Source organism: Botryllus schlosseri, chromosome 12, assembly GCF_051294905.1.
Source record: "Botryllus schlosseri isolate E-star chromosome 12, Bs_hap1, whole genome shotgun sequence".
Classification (NCBI taxonomy): domain Eukaryota; kingdom Metazoa; phylum Chordata; class Ascidiacea; order Stolidobranchia; family Styelidae; genus Botryllus; species Botryllus schlosseri.
The window spans coordinates 21,745,723-21,763,868 of NC_137247.1; the positions used below are offsets into that span (position 1 = coordinate 21,745,723).

Below are 18,146 nucleotides of genomic sequence, written 5' to 3' on the forward strand. Positions count from 1 at the left end.
GTAGCGTTAGTGGCGGCTTAAGCTCCCGTGCTTTCACATTGCCGTATACCGTTACCCGTATCATTTACAGCAGGGTTCACCAACCTTTTAGCTAACAATAACAAATTTTTGTGTACTGATGGAAGCGACGGGCTACCATTTGCTCCTGCTGTTTACCCGTACCAGACTGAATTTCCAAGAACTGCAATTTTCCTAAATATATCACGACTTAAAATATTATAATTGCTCCCATAAATGCTAGATTTTGATTGATACCGATCACCGAACCAGTCTCTGAATATAATTAACTGGTGAAGTCGTCTGTCGCTGTCGGCTGATGCAATTATGGCATGTCAGTCAAGAATATGAGTAGAGTACATAGAACGGCACTGGCGTGGATAAATGATATTTTCTTATACTTCTATATCATATACCATGTTAATATGCATTTTGAATCTAAGAAACAAAGATTTTGTTAGAATTAAGTGGCTTACAACTTCGAAGTAACCGCTCTGAATATACTCAGTTAGGACACATTCTGTAGAATGCCACTCTTAGGAAGCGCACTTTAAGACGGCTTAAAGTATTCAATTGAATTACTCCCTTGCCGAACACCAGCAACCCGCAGAGAAAAATTGTTTGTCCCGTGAAAAATTTCAAGTTTTAATGGCACGCGGTCCACGCCATTGGTTATTGATTTACGTTCGAGCTAAGCTCAAGAGGAGTAATAGAATGTATCTGACACCAAAATCGCAAAAATATATATGTGCTACGAGAGAGGCTATACTTGATTACCGATATGACAATCTTTCGTGACTTCCTTTCTGTTGCGGGAGTATATGGTAACTGATAACCTCTAAACCTACAAGAACTTACTAACCGCAAACAGATCTCATTCGATCTGGCTTTCATTCGATCAAAACCAACCACTGCCAAGCTGTAGCAACTTATACCGCCGATAAAGCTGTAATACAGATGTGATGCAACTGATTGCGGGAGAGTATGATAAATTTTGTATGTCACGCCATATTAGGATACGAATATGACTTGCTATGGCAGTGATCACGAGTCTATATAAGCGCATGTTTAACTGACTCGAGACGAGATTCCTATAAACCTACTACTTGCAACGTTGAATAAACTGTGTTTGTGTATGGACAAATATATCGTACGAAGAACTATCACGACAGCAAACCAGGACAGTCTCTCATTTAAGTACCAGACGGTTTACAACCTAATATTGGACAGCTACTTTCTGAGTTATACTTCACAGAGACATATTCCCTTAATTTGTTGCACTGTGTAGCCTACGGATGCTACAATGATGAGCAGGCTATGATTTATGGGACTTATTGAGTATGGTAAAATCGTATGCAGCAGTGACAAAAATGAGTGGAGAATCTTTTGCTCTATGGCCTCACTTATAGTTGTGACTAGTGGAGCAAGATTTTTTGGCCAGGTGCTCGATGAAGAACAGATTCCGTATCAAGTAGCGTCAATCTCATCCATCGCAGTGAAATGATCTTCCGAAGTGTAAATACTACAGTATTTTGTGTTTTGTCCTTCATTTGCGTACACTTTATGCAACATTATTTCAAGGGTTACGCAATAACTGCATATATTTCGAAAGGGTACGCGACTGAAAATATTGAGCAAACCACTGTCCTGTCATGTTGGTTTTGGTTTTGCAGTCAGCAACCGGCACCACTACTTGGAATGAAAATGGCAATCACTGCTCTACTAGGATTCAGACTTGCATCTCGATGCTGTCACCGTTGGCCATAACGATGTTTGTTGAACGGTTTTGGCACACATGACTGTTGTTGGAACACTTCACGACAGTCGAATATAGCCTTGATAATTCTTATCTTACGTATTCAAATATGCTATGAATGTTTATATCCGCGTGTTTCTAGTTATTTGCCTGTCGTTTCGACGGTATACCATTGACTTGAAATGCCAAGAAAGAGATAATAGTGTGATAACATGTGTGGAATGTAATTTATTATTTTCAATGGATATGATGTAGACGAGTAATATGACTGGACGTTTACATATCTTGGCTGATGCTCCCGATAAATATGGGGTGTAGCATTGTAGCCGCAACGCCACGAATACTAATACAACAAAGATAAAGCATGCGCAACCTTTCAAATTGATACAACTGTCCGTTATGTCCCGTCTAGAAGGTCGGGCGCGTGTACACTAATTTGAGACGTATAATACTACATTGGTTAGGGTTGGGGTTAGGGACCTCTCTGTCATCAGATCAGCCTGAGCAGAGTCTTATATAAGCTTAGAAGCGGATACGAATCAAAATAAAGATTATCGGGCCGATGTAAACGACCATTGCAGTCGAAAAACACCACAAACACTAACATTGGTTCGAGTCCTCTCCATTGTCTACTGTGAAACGAAATTATACTGAATTGCTATATCTTTCTTTTAGACTTCCCATAAGGGATTGTGCCAGCCTCTGAAAGGTTCTGTGTGAGCTCGAACGAGAATCCATGATGGCCCGTGATGTGATATTGCTAATTCCAACTCTATATTTACATACATTTACATATTAATATACATGATAACTAGCGCGGCCACCCAGGCCATATTATGCCACAATGCTGAAGTAAATGCTGACTTTGGAATAGTCACCTAATCTATCAACTGGACGTCTACCTTAAAATCAGTATCTTCCGTCGCTTTGCTAACAATTTCGACGACGACTCGGCTAGACCGGACATATGTATTCTTAACAGTCAAACACCGTTTTCTAGACTTATGACAAATATTATCTCAAAAACAAGTTATGCAGTAGCCTACACATCAGTCGGCAGGATTTAGTTTTTATGATAAAATAAGGTTATGAAATCAAGATATGTCCCGTACGCCTGATAGATTTTTACGTCAGACATCGATGCCTTCTATATATCAATTTTGTTGATATGAATAATTGCTACGTTGACCAAGCAGAATTCGCTGACTTCCTGGTGTAGTGTGTTGTCGCTTATGCTATTGTGTGATTGCGGGCAAAGCTCATAGCAGAGAGTCACTAACGCTCCGCAAAAATTATTGATATTTCGTGCAAATAATTTTTGAAATTGGCAAGGGGCATGCTCGTTTAGTGCTGAATTTCTGGTCCGAAGTTGATATGAAAAGATTTTCAACCAAAGAGGTTCTAATTAGGGATGGTGCGAACGCGTGAATGGTTCACACGAACTTTTTGAAAGGTTCTGTGTGAACGTAAACGTGAACCTTTGACGTCACCATACGTCGTATTGTTAATTCAACCCTACATTTCAGGGAAGTTAATATTAATGTGCTCGATGCCTAGCGACGACTCCAGCCACATTATGCCACAATGCTGCAGTCTACATGCAGACTGTTTGAATGTCACCAAATGTATCAACTGTAGCAATCAAATGCTATAATAATCCCTAAAATATCTTCCGTCGTTTTACCAACAATTTAGACGAGGACTTGCAAGGGAATAGAGGCTTACGCCGTAACGGTCTAGGCCAGAGAGGTCATTGTATTTGGTGTCTGACTATTGCTAAATTGATATTGAGCAGAGTGTCAAACGGGTTTACACTTGCTACCGATATTACCCAATAGACATGTTTTACCGTAACAAACATCCTAATCACACGGATTTGGTTTTTATCACAAAACAAACATATCACATGAAGAAGAAACCCATAGGCCTGCTAGGTTGTTTATCCTAGAAAACGATGAGTTCTTTATAAAAAATTCATTGGTTGGTTGAATAAGCATCAGTCGCTGATCACCTTTTGCGGGTCAAGCTCACAGCATGGTCACTAAATATTCACAAACGGAAAGCTGAATATTTCGAGCAAACTTTTGTAATAAAGCAAGTAAAATTTTTGAGATTGACAAGGTGCATGCTGTCAGGCGTTGATTATTTATGCTGCGAGCGCCATTCACGGAGTTGTCCAAAGTTAAAATGCAAAGAATTTCAACCAAAGATGTTTTAATGACGTGAGAAATTGTAACATATGAAAAAGGTTCACAGTGCAGAACCTATAAAGGTTCGTTTGTGAACGTGAACCTCTAAATATCTGAGGTTCACGCACTGATCGCGAACGTGAACCCAGGACCGTACCTGACGCACCCCAAACCCCCCAATTACGGGGGGGGGGGGTTATTTTGTAAATTAGCATAAATTATGGAGTTTTTTTGGAAATTTTTGCAACTTAAAAAAAAATTAATGCGGACAAATATATAGGTTTTTGGGTACTCTCCCCCAATAAAATTAAATTAAAAAATAAGATTAATCCGCATAATATGTACGAATGGACATTTCGCGGTCGCCACTACGCATCATATACAGGCCATGTAACATGCGACTCCAAGAAGTGTGACTGAATGAACGATGGTGAGAAAACCCGCCCCGAAAAGGATTGCCCTCTATGCTGAGCGAAAACTTCGATTTACATACATAGCTTAACATAGACCTATCTGTTTAACCGCCCATTAGGGGTGTTCAAAAATGACTTTTTTTCTCAAATTGTACTGGCTACTTGATTAAATTGTTAGGCTACTTAATTGAAGCCTGCGCACCAAATTTGGTTCAATTCCAACAAGTAGCTGCATTGCTACGAGAAAAAAAGTAAATAAAAAACTCAAAATGTTCTGTTCACCTCATGAAATTGTTAGGTTGTCTATAGAAACGATATTAAGACGCTTCACGATTTTGCGTGTCATCCTTGCGCAGGGGCCATGCTAATCTTCTCTGTATCGTTCCAATTTTAGTATGTGTACCGCCGAAGCGAGAAACGATATTAACCGAACTTGGCTCAATATAACCAGCGGAAGCGGAGTTGTTTCCGGCGAATTGTTTTGATTTGAAGAAAATAGTATTTACGGTGGCCAATTCTTAAATAATTTATGATAAGTTTTCCGAAGCAGCCTAGGGCGGCTTTAGACATAACTAATATCCATTATTTTAGCATTCATATGCAGAAATTGGCTATAACTGTCGTCTATTGTATTTTTGTGACATATTTAGAGGCCAATCAGAGCCACAAGAAAGCTACCTTGGAGCCGCGGTTGGGAATCACTGAGCTAGATTGATGCGACTCACAGGCAGTACTCCCCAGTACTTATTACTGATACCGATAGAGCAGTAGCCTATGTCAAAATCACTTGAAGATTGCAATGTCGGAAATAAGTTAAAGATCGCTCGATCCGGCGACGATGTCGGGTGTTCAAATCATATGCAATCTTACCCAAGCTTTCAGTAGGGCTGGGCACAATGATTCGAGTACTCGAATCTGAATCGAGTATTAATTTTAATGATTCGAGTCGAGTAGTAAAAGACGATTTTTTCGAGTACTGAAATTATAAGCTCCTCGCCACTGAAAGTTGATTTGTCAACGAGGAGTTTATCAACGATCAACGAGTTTATACTAATTTCACTGTTGAAGCCTTGGAACCTTGATTGGCCGTATCGTAGCATACGACACATGAGGTACAAAGCTACGAACGTTACTGGAAATAGCACATTTCCGAAGTCATGATCATCCCACAATATTGTCACCAAGTGCAATGAATTCGGTATGGTCGAAAAAACACCAAAGTATCCTTAATATGATGGATAACCGGTATTATATTCTTTGTTGTCGCATAAAAGGTACATATTTGAACTTTGGCAAATAATATTCTGCCTTGACGTCATAATGAGTGATACTCGATTACTCGACTCGACTCGAAGCATTTTAGCTGATTCAGAATCGAATCACTCAGGTATTCCATTTTGCCCAGCTCTAGCTATCAGAAGATTCATATCGCATTCCATGTCTAACTATGCAATGCATCTAATAAATTACTGTATATTACTGGCAAATTAACTTTGCAGTGTTGACAGAACCAGAGGTGGTCAGTAACGAAGTACTTCTACTTTTTCGAAGTACTCAAGTAGTTTTCCTATACTTCTGGTACTTACTCAAGTAGATCTGATTTTCGCTACTTCTACTTCTAGTCCGTATTATTTTGTGATCTACTTACTTACTTTTCGCTATTTTCATTTTGTCAAGTAGAAGTAGTTCAATCTTCCAATCAGGAAGATAGCCTGAGAAATTTCGGGGCTGTTTTCACGGAGTATCAACATTTAATTTTCATAAAAGTTGAGTAAACGAAGAATTTTCGCCGCGCTTCGCGTACAGTGGATACGGAGTGACCAGTATGATTTCACGAAAGTATCGGTGAATATAATTTAGAGAGAGAGAGAGAGAGAGTCTTTATTTTCATCCAACTAAAATACATAACACACGGCAGTAGTGGTGGTACAGAAAATATGCATGCACAGTATTCGATATTTGATAGGAATGATCGATAAGACCATGAAGGTCATCTAGTCTGATCACACCAGCATCAACCAGGTACACTGGACTCTAAACAGTCTGGCTGTAAAAAAACTGTTACGGTAGTTAAAGAAAAAATAAAATAGAAGAAAATTTAAACGATGGTAGCAAATGATTAATGAAGCAATGTCTGGGCGAGGTAGGGCAACAGTGTTAGTGTAACGACAACAGGTGATCAAGTATAGGGCTTTTTTAAATCTATTATAAGGCAATTCACGGATATGTGATGGTAATACATTCCAGACGATAGGTCCCGAGTAGTCGATAGATCTCTTAGTTAGGTTGCTATTGGGTGGGGGTAAGTAGATATTTCATTTAGGTCGCGGGTTGGCGTGGTTCCGTTTACACCACATTATCGTCCTTCGCCCATATGAAATAATTCATCACAGTATATATGACTCATCATGACGTTTGAAACTGATGCTTCGCAATCTAGCATTTACTTGTCATGTCGTAATCCCGTATGTCCACGGCGTGTCCTAATCTGGAAAAGTGAACTCTGACTTTTTTTTAGTTTTAGAGCTGTTATAGCATATCACCTTTGAAACTTTCTGGACTAAAGGCAGGGTTGTAACCAAGTCACAAGTCAATCTCACTTTTATACTTTTGACTCGAGTCAAGTCGAGTCATTTTCAATTCAGTACCTAGTCAAGTCCGAGTCCAAGTCACGGATTAGAGTGTCGAGTCCAAGTCATAGTGTTTGGACTCGAGTTTCAGTCCAAGTTATTGTGTTGACTGCTCAGTTTTGACTGCTCGAGTACAAGTCGAGTCAATACACAAATTGACTCGAGTCGAGTCGAGTCATTTTTCATTTTTAAGAAAATGACTCGAGTCAAGTCGAGTCACCAAAAAATCGTGACTCGAGTCGAGTCATGACTCGAGTCATTACAACCCTGACTAAAGGCATGAAATACATGTTCCACTTTTAGAAGTAGTATTTACATTTTACTTTTAATTCGCAGTATCATATACTTTGAGTTATAATTAATATCAGTTCTTTTGTCTGGATAACATGCATGTTGAAGTATAAAAGCAAGTGTAGTAATACCACGATAAGAAAATTAGCAATGATACGCACGATAATAGTTTCGTTATTGAATAAGTAGACTGATGCATTTGTGTCTTTTAATGTTTTAGGAAAGTTTATACGACCTCGCACACGGGTCATTTGGCAGCGAGCAAGGTGCTGTCACAAATATTGACCGATTAAGTGGGCAGGGCCGATGCTATAAATGTAATGATGTCTACAAAGATGGAAAAATTTTATAGTGAGCTGCCAATAAAATGGATGCGTCGATAAAGAATTTTTGAAAGTCGAAAAGAGATCTGTGGTTGAAAATATTGAAAATAAATATGAAGAGCCACTAGAATAATATTTTGCAAAAACTCTGTCATTCCGTGCCCCAACATCCAAGTATCCATCACATGCGATTTCAATAGTAATAGTTGATCAGTCGCTATTATATATAAATCATCCAGTGGCATCGGTTAAGCGCTCATTTTACCACGGGTGATGAAATCAGGACGAAGGACGTCAACAAACCATCTAATCTTTAGGCCCCTCTCCTTTTCCATTTTCTAGTTCTTCCGATCATACAAAAATACCAGACACATATTAATTTCTCGTAGCCGACACGCTCGATAATCAGAAAGTTCTCATTTGAATTCAATCGCTAAAACAAGTATTTCAGTCTGGAACTAGTGGGGCCATTCCTAATATTCATACAGAACGTTGAGTGTGTTAGTGTATTTGTGTCTTGAACTGGAGTTGTTGGGCAGGAGTATGTAACGCGTAAAGTGAAATAGGCAGAGGGAAATGTGTGTCGGATTCAGCAACCAAAACCGATCCTAAATCAATTAATATTATCAGAGCGCGGAGGTCATGTCGCAATTCTATTTTGAAATTCCAGACCAGTGTTATGAAAAATATTCGACGATACGTACTCGTGTTTTCGATTCTTTTATTCTCGATATCAGTATATCGCCTGGTTAACAGGCGTGTATTGAACATCGAAAACATCGAGAGTATATCGGAATTTTCAAAAAACCTTGAACACCATCAGTCACGTCATCACTTCCTTTTGGAACCAACTGTTACAATAAACGCGGAAGGTAGAGTATAAGAAAAGTGGCGTAGGTTGATAAAATTATAGAGTATTTTCATTGCTCTGCTGAAATTTATCTGACTAAATGTTTGATTTTGATGGAGTTTGGCGTAACACAAATATATTTTGTATGAGACATGTCGTGACGATACATGCGTGCGATGTCTTTGTCTCTCTTTTTGAATTTCAAGTGATAGCTTATTCTGTCGCCATTAGGCGAGGAAATGTGAGCTCGCCACTATCGATTGGTCGCAATAATATTTCAAATTCCAGCTCGTTGGACTTCGGTGACGTTTGTGAAATCAGCGCGCGCCAACAATGACCGAAGAGACGCTATTAGGGACACTTGGGCAGGAATGAAGTGGTATCGAGACGCAAGATTCGTTACAATCTTCATTCTCGGTCGAAGCAATGGCCAGGATGATATCGCTAGACAAGTTTTCGCCGAGCAAGACCGTTACGGAGATATCTTGCTTTTGGATCTTCTTGATACTGTCGAGTGAGTCAGACCTGCACTGGCATTACTCATAGTCAACTTGGTTCTTACCACCAAAAAGCTTCATAGATCACGCGCGATATGCTCCCGAATAATTACGTTAAATGTGCATTTGAGATTTCGTCAATACGTGGGAATCATAATGCATTCACAAAACACACGACCCGTTTCAAAACTATAAATATGAGGACGAGTAGATTATATCTGTTCTTCGCATTGAACGGCAGAAATCAGCCATCAATACTCGACTTGGATTCGAGCACTTCTAGAATCGCTATACACTGTACAGCAGTGTACAGACACTATCAAAACTAGGCGATAGATAACAACACAGTAAGTTACAAGGTTGATGCCCAACTTGAGCCGATATCACACAAAGCAGGGTTGTTCAACCTTTTTGACCAATGAGCCACATGTGGTTTACGAATGATTGATCGGGTCACTTGAATATTGATGATCATAGTTTCCGTTTCCATCGTTCTGCCTGCATACAACGCACCTACATTACTCACGTTAATGATAACAGAAAGTAATGTGTAAATTTTTCATAGTTATTGAATGAATTGAGTCGGTGATACTGACGCTACATTGCATGGACCTGGCTAGGTATTTACCTTTAGAGTTGATGGAGTTTCATCCGCTCATGCACTTGCTAAGCCGTCAGGTTGCCAAACAAAAAACGTTCCACAGCAAATTCGGCTCAATTCCAACCAGTAAAAATTAAAAGTTACTCAAACTCAAATTTCGAACATTTTTGAGTTTGGGTAACTTTAAATTTTTACCGGTTGGAATTGAGCCAAATTTGCTGTGGAACGTTATTTTAGTAGCCTATGTTACGGTTTCAAAATTTATCACTTCGGCATTATCGTGTTCCAGGCATGCCTGAAAGGAGAGTGATGCTTTTCCTACGCATTTCCTATACTTATCCTGTGACATAGTTTGCATAAAGACAAGGTCAATTATTGAAGGAAAATGATTACACTGATTACACATTACACTTCATTCAAATAGCCTCGTTTGAACCATGGTGATATAATTCGCAAATAAAATACTTACCACACAATCCTGCCCCAAAATCGGTATAGAGCACCGTAAAAATCAATGCAGACAAATGCTGGCTTTTTTCCCCGCTTGCCACGTGTTGGTGACCCCTGGCATATAGCAACAACAGTCGAATTAATGCTCAGAATGGGAACGTTTTTCAGATTAAAACCATTGTTACGTTAAACTTATGGGGCAAGTCAAAACTTGGCCCTTCATTGTGAGCGGATTTAGGAAAAGAGATACGCATAGTTTGTTATGCGCCCTGCAGAAGCAAGAGAATATATGCTCGGCTAGGTATGTCCAAGCGCAAACACAGAAGATAATGGGATATTAGCTGTATATTGATCTCTTTCTCTTATGTTTTTGCGGTCTTTCTAGTTTGCAGTTAGTTCCTAGCAGGGATATCTAGTTAGGCTATCCCCGGCTTCGAGGCGATCGTACTTCGTCACTATCGTTGACTTCTTGGGTATCGTAGGGAATTCTTTAACATCCATTGAATATGCCTTTTGTGTAAAACACGTCATGCCTGACTGATCAAGTAGAGTTGTAGCCGAGACCGTCACTACCACCCCCAACCCCCCAATGAGGGGGGGGCGAGCTCGAAGAGGGCCCAAAATTGTTTCGTGAATTAGCATACATATGGAGTATTTTTTGAAAATGTATGAAAACTTTTTCGCGCCTGCGCGATTTCAAGTTGCCGAATATCTTGATTATTGGGTACTCTTCACCCAAGAAAAAACACGCAAGATTTATAAAAATGGTCATATCGGCGTTGGTCATTACCTCGCCACGACGCACCAAGATATAAAGTTTTAGGCCATGTAACATGCGACTCCAAGAGGTGTGCCAAAACGATCGGCAGCGAGAAAACCTTGGCCTAAAAGGACTGCGCTTATGCTGATACATATAGGTTTAATTGTCCATAGGCGCCTAAATGACTGGCACCGAATGTTCCTGTCTTTGCAAGCTAAGCCGCACAAGAAAGATGCCATCCCGCAGGGAAAAATTATATGCCAGTGAAGAAATACCAATTATAAATCGTGTGCGTCTTGTAGTTCAGTACGCTTATGCGATTTTACACTTTTTGATACAGCGGAGGTCACGAAATAACATCATGTAACGAAGTCATACCAACGGGTCCACCCGCCCGAAGATGTTTAAATATTACAGTTTCCAGTTTCCAGTTACTACAGTTTCCAAGACACCTTACTCAGCTCTACCGGAAAATTTGATTACACGAGCAGAGAGGACAAGAAATTGATAGCAATATATTTGCAATTCCCGATCTCATTGACCGATTTTATTATGAATTATTGAAAATTTTCGCGCTTCGCACTTGCTCACTAAATAGTACAACTAATTTCGTGGTAAAAGCGAACAACGTGATGGGAGGAGTCGGTTTATCACCCTATGGGAGCCCAAAAACCAAGTTTTTATGGGAGGCCTGACGAAGTGCTGTTTCATTCCTGCCAACAGGTATACGCCCGAAGATGTTTAAATATTATTATTGAGTGGTCTTACCTTTTCAAACACACCTCACTCCACTCTACTGGTAAATCTGATTACGTGAGCAGAGAGAGGATAAAAATTGAAAGCATTATATATGCAATTTTCGATCAAATTGATCGATTCAATCATGAATTATACATATTTTATGCCCTCCACGCGTTTAGTCGACAAAATCATGCTGACTAAACGGAAACCCCATATCGATGACAAGTAGCGGTAAACAGCGTATAGCCTGGGGGTATGGGGGCGAAGGCCCCCAGAAGTCCGGTTTATCACCGTTTGGTGGGCCCAAGACCAACGTATTTGGGACGGGGGGGGGGGGGGGGGTGACGAAGTGCTGTTACGACCCTGGTTGTAGCCTATTTTAAACAGTTTGGCACAGCATTTAGCAACATTGTGAAGTACGATTGGTCAAAAGTAGATTACTACCTCTATATAACGATAGAAAACGTTCCAAAGTTCGTTGTTCATTTGTAAATCAGTTCAAAATTTGGTGTTTAATTTCTGTAGTTACCGGACAAGCCTTCCTACACTTGCATTTTGCAATCGAGAAAAAAATAATAAATGGCGAATCACTGGTCGAAAACCACTGCCTATATTTTAGTTAGAGACCAACACAAATATATTTTCACCAAAGAGTGACTAGAAAACCTGTTGACAATAATTTTCACACCAGTCACATCGTCATGCGTTGCATCTGACGGAATACACCAAGCGTGCTCTGATTAGTGACTATCAATGATGAGCATTGTACGGAAGCGGATTAGGATTCGGAACGGATTTCGTGCAATTTCTGTAACTAGTACTAGTGGTACTAATAGTAATATTATTAGTGATTATAGGTGGGGCAATGGCCCAATTAACCAATGGGACGAGCCGTCACAGGGTGATTCTAAGAATAAAAATTTGAACAGCTTCTTCGAGGTACAGAACTTCAATATACAATTGAATAGTATATTCATATTGAAATGAACCCGAATATGTTCGGCTGACACTCGTCAGGAGTAATCGTCAGCAACTAGTAGAGAATTCGAAAGAACAGCGTATATCAACAATCGTAACACAAAATATGACGTCACCAGCACGAAATGTCGAATACGAGAGCGTTCAATGTACTATTCACCCTTAACTCATCCGCTCAAGATTGATGCGGAACAATCAAAGGCCATAAATTCTGCAATTGGCAAACACTTGTTGGATAATCCCGCCTGTGCGAAAAATTATCGAGACGACAGATTTCGCATACTCGGAAAGGGTCGCTCACACTTTCATTTGTGTGCCTTGGAGTCGACTTTTATCAAAATACACCAGCCGAGGCTGTGTCAACAAAAAGAGTTCGCGTATCATCTAAAAATAGTACATTGAACGCTCTGGTATTCGACATTTCGTGCTGGTGACGTCATATTTTGTGTTACGATTGTTGATATACGCTGTTCTTTCGAATTCTCCACTAGTTGCTGACGATTACCCCTGACGAGTGTCAGCCGAAAATATTCGGGTTCATTTCAATATGAATATACTATTCAATTAGAATAAAAATTATCTCACAACAGATAATATAGTTGAGCTGAATCCTGTAAATTCGACGTGTTTGTACTGTCGTTTTTATGTTCGCGAAGGGCTACCCGCGCGAGGCGCGAATATAATTTCAAGTTGAATAAACCTGCCCAAAAGACTTGATGATATGATAAATAAGACAATTTGCTTGAAATGTCCAAAAGTCTTAGTTAGCCATAAACGACTTTAGCGATTAATAACATCTCATTTCGTACATTACCTCGCGGGATAAACGTATAGCCTTCTCGCAGGCAACATGTGACCCGTGACCGTAGCTTGGCCATCACTGACATAAAGTGATTGCAGAAAACAAAGGCCTGGTGATGAGAAAGTTTATTGAGTCGACTGATGCAGTATCAATGCGTTGAATTATTACACTGGTCAGCACACATTTTGGTGCCAATAAAGTTTAAACGGTTTATAGGGTATTGTTATGTCGCTGAATCCGAAAATGACAGCGGTATTTCCGAATTAGCTCTATTTTTTGAGATATTCCATATTTTTGCTTCAAAAAGTGCTAAAAATACGGAAAGTTTGACATAGGTACAATTCTCTTCATATAGCCTACTACAACTTCGATGAGGCTATACAGCTATCTTTTTAACAGTGTTAACACGCGAATCCTGTATCATATGAAAATCAAGCAAAAATTATAAAAAATAGGCATATTTCCAGTAAACAACAAATTTTTGTAATGAAGAAAACAGGTGACGTCAAAGCACAAACGCCACTCTTAGTAACGCTCAAAGGTCCGTTAGTAAACTGTCAAAGCACGCTAACGAATCATATAAGCATACCTTTACTGAACTACAATAAATTTTGTCGATGGTTATAAAATATAAATTCTCTCTTTTACGACTTTCTGGAATGTGACGCACGCTAATATCAAAGTGGAGACTCCGACACTATTCGGCTATGATATGTACATTGTACATCCAACATGACTGATACATCTGTTTAATGCCCTTAAAGGGGCACTGCGCTCTAAAAATAATGTGGTCTCAAATTGAAGGTAAAAACGAACAAAAATGTTTGGCCGCAGCTATTTCCTTCAGAACGCCACCGTAATGGAGCTGCAATTTATTGAAATTTCTACAAGACCAGCTGCCGCGGCTGCTTAACCCGTTACATGACACGATATCTTCACCGTCGCACTTGCTCGACGCGATTAGGCAGTCACGCAGAGAACGAATTTTAGATAGTTGTCAGCCGATGTTATGAAGGAAATGTGTCTAAGTTTCGTTCTCTGCGTGACTGCCTTATCGCGTCGAGCATGTGCGACGATGAAGACATCGCGCCATGTAACGGGTTAAGCAGCCGCGGCAGCTGGTCTTGTAGAAATTTCAATAAATTGCAGCTCCATTACGGTGGCGTTCTGAAGGAAATGGCTGCGGCCAAACATTTTTGTTCGTTTTTACCTTCAATTTGAGACCACATCATTTTTAGAGCGCAGTGCCCCTTTAATGTCCTGGTGGAACCTTTATGCCTGCTTTTCGATGGTCAAAGCAGGAAATGTTCTGCAAGTATAGTTGAAGCAATCCCCAGTTGCAGGCAATGCTTTCACAAATTGCTTCATCAAGCCAAGTTTCATGTGCAGCGGAGGTATGATGATCCTCTCTCTAGCAAATAAAGGTTGATTAATGATGTTAGCTTCACCCATACTCTCATAGAATCTCTAGGTGGCCACTGGTCACCCTTCCTGCGCCCAGTGATCAGTGCGCTCTCGGCTATCCCACAAGCAGATAGAACTTGATATTTTGTTGGGATGTGTGAACCTTTGAAAGGTTAAGGTTTGTGTGAACGCGAACGTGAACCTCATGACGTCACGTGACTTTCTATCGCTAATTTTAACCCTGCATTTCAGTGAAGTGATAGCCTATATTCATGTAAATGTACAGGTACACGATACCTAGCGACGACTCGGGCCTCATAATACCACAATGCTGTAGTACATATTGACGTGTTAAACGCCACCAAATGTATCAACTGGGGCAATCAAATGATACAGTTAATCCCATAAAATTAATATCTTCCATCGCTTTGCCAACAATTTCGCCGAGGACTTGCAAAGTAATATAAACTTACGCCCTAACGGTCTAGGCCAGACCGGACAATGTATTCAGCGTCTGATTATCGCTACATTGATATTGAGCAGAGTTTAAAACGGGTTTTCATACTTGCTACCGATACTACCCCATTAACAAGTTATACGGCAGTAGCCAACACGCCAATCGCACGGATTTGGTTTTTATGATACAATAAACATATGAAATCAAGATTGATCCCGTATGCCTGCCAGATTTTTTACATCAGACATTCATTGATTGGTTGAATAAGCATCATTCGCTGACTACCTACATGTAGTGTATTCGCTCTTGTTGCTGTGTGATTGCGGGTCAAGCTCACACCAGAGAGTCACTAAATATTCGAGCAAACTTTTGTTACAAAGCAAGTAAAATTTTTGAGATTGTCAAGGTGCATGCTCGTTTAGTGTTGATTTTTTTATGATGTCAGTGCCGTGCGTATACTGGCCCGTAGTATAAACGCAATAAATTTCAACCAAAGATGTCATAATGAATTGAAAATTGTAATATATGGAAAAGGTTCACAGTGCAGAACCTACCAAGGTTCGTCTGTGAACATGAACCTCTAAATTTCTGAGGTTAACACACAGAGCGCAAACGTGAACCTCACGTTCACACCATCCCTAGTATTTTGTAGAGTCGCTTTTCTGATCGAGCAAAAAACTACGATTTTCAAGTCTACACAATTAACCAGGGGTGAGATCCATAATCCAGTTTCTGTAATACCGTTTTAATGTAGTTGCACTCTTCAATTAGTTTTGTTGAGTTGCCAATTGGGTGAAATCCATATACCTTACAATGCAGCAATACACGTTACAAACCCCTTTTCGATCTGTATATGACTAAACGCCACTCTTGAGGTCTATACTATGGCACTCCCATTTTCAGCACAAGCCCTAAGATGTCTTTGCAGAGAGAGAGAGAGAGAGAGAGATATGATATTCTTTCTCGCCTGCACCATCGAGATGCTTTGGCGACGGAGTTGCGATACGGCCCCATGAGATCATCTAGTCTGCGCCCCCGTTTTTTTTTCTCCTCCATGCTATCCGTGATTGCTGAGCGCCTAGCAGGATAGCTGCGGATACCATTTTTCGAGTCTTTGGTATGACCCGGCCGGGGATCGAACCCACGACTTACCGCTCGAGAAGCCGGACGCATAGCCATTACACTATCTCGCAGAATTTTATCTTATTGGCTAAAATATGGAAGTAATGTTATTCAAGCTCCAATTCAGGACAGTTTTTGTCTTTGAGTCGAATATATCCTCCGAGTGAGCACAGATCGCCAAGCAGATTCTGAATCTGCATAAATCCGATTATTCTGATTTCGACAATTAAATAAAATAAACAAGGAAGAAATAAATGAAAATATTGATGTCTCAAAAAGTAGAGCCAATTCAAAGTACTGAAAGTCATTTTTGGACGCAGCGGCCCCAAAATACCTAGAAACTATTATAATATCCTTGGCATTCCGATTTTTTTGTTGCCAGTGTTATCATTAGCACTATGCACGCGTCAGCCGTGTAGACTAACCGATTTTCGAAAATATCACGGAGCTTACTAGATTAAATTAGGTAACCTACGAAGGCTTGTTGTTGCTCATGTTCATCAAAAGCACAAAGTTCTCCCATCGAAATACGTACCTCCCAGAGACCTTTTATGCGTAATTTCATAGTGTTCCTCGACTGGTAACTGGATTCCCCACCTTGCAGTGATCATAGGCCTACATGATTATATACTCTCGATGCATTGATATTGATACATTTGTATTGAGATATACTGTTCCTTTTGTGCAGGAGTGTTCCCAACAAGACATTAGCGGGTATGCAATGGGCTGCGAACCACCTTCCCAAAACTTGGATATACTCCAGCGCAGACGACGATGTCGTGTTACATGTACCTAATTTCGCCGCTTACATCGACCGTGTCATAAAGGAGACTTCGTCAATGACACAACGTTCACCACCTTCCACGATCGATGTGCCTATAATGTGCGTATACAGTTATCAAAAGAAAGATCCGCCAGCCAGAGACCCGAAGAGCAAATGGTACATGCCCAAAGAATTATATTCCGGAACTTACTGGCCACCTTATTGTCGCGGCGGATGGTATTCTATGCCGGTTTATCTAACCGGCAAGTTACTTCGCATTTCGGAACGAATGGTATATCTTGCATTGGATGATGTTTGGATCACGGGATTGATGAGAATTCGCTATCTGACTGAGATCTACCGCAATGAAAGCTTTCCACTGGACGGAATGTTAGACGCGGCGCCACTTTCGTTGCGGACAACCATGCAACTCCTTGGGAATATGAACGAAACGGTTTCACGCGTGATTGTCAGTCACTGTTGGGGGAATATCGTGGGCAGAAATGTCGACGTCAAAGACAGCTTGAGACGGAAATGGAAAGAATGGTCGCTCTCCTTCTAATGGATCTTCAATCTTCATTGCTTCTCGATTTTCGATCATTCTGTATTAGGGCACGTACATTTTAACATGCCCTTCCGGTATAATTTGTATGTATGAGGATTGGAGTTGTTTTCTATCTTTTTATGGTACTGCATTCTTCTGAACCGTGTCGCCACATTGCACGAGATCAGCGAACATGTTGCAATTACTAACTATACTCACAATGACTTTTTTTGTAATGAAACCGCTTGAAAAATATTACTTTCTTGAAAGAGCCGGTCACACAAAAATGCGAATCACATTGCTGCTAGAAGGCCGTTGAATGAGATCTCTTAGGGGCCTGACGAGTGCTTTTTCGGCCCTGATTTTGCGGATGACTGGTATAGCTGCTGTCAGGAGTTTTGTTGCGGCGCATTGTATTCGTAGTAATCAGAGTAGCCTACGTCTGGTGGTAGCGTGCAATGAGCAACGTAGCAAGATAAGGTGCCTGGTTCAACTCCGTAACGCTTTTCTCGATATTGTCGAAGAGAGGAATATTATTCGAGTTGGGGTGGTCGGTTCAATCCACGGGCGTCGACGTG

General features: G+C 40.4%; 1 protein-coding gene and 1 non-coding gene across 2 annotated transcripts; one reads left to right on the plus strand and one right to left on the minus strand.

Annotated features, from left to right (window-relative positions):
• Window positions 1–1,004: 1,004 nt before the first annotated feature.
• LOC145451654 (beta-1,3-galactosyltransferase 1-like) lies at window positions 1,005–17,878 on the plus strand. The gene is made up of 3 exons (XM_080329867.1): window positions 1,005–8,471; window positions 8,738–8,963; window positions 16,950–17,878. Exons 1-3 carry the CDS (start codon window positions 8,279–8,281, stop codon window positions 17,584–17,586), a joined length of 1,056 nt encoding a protein of 351 aa, XP_080185993.1. The 5' UTR covers window positions 1,005–8,278; the 3' UTR covers window positions 17,587–17,878.
• LOC145452966 (U6 spliceosomal RNA) lies at window positions 4,667–4,774 on the minus strand. Its single transcript, XR_013919604.1, has one exon. It is a non-coding gene; the product is annotated as a U6 spliceosomal RNA (small nuclear RNA).
• Window positions 17,879–18,146: the final 268 nt, after the last annotated feature.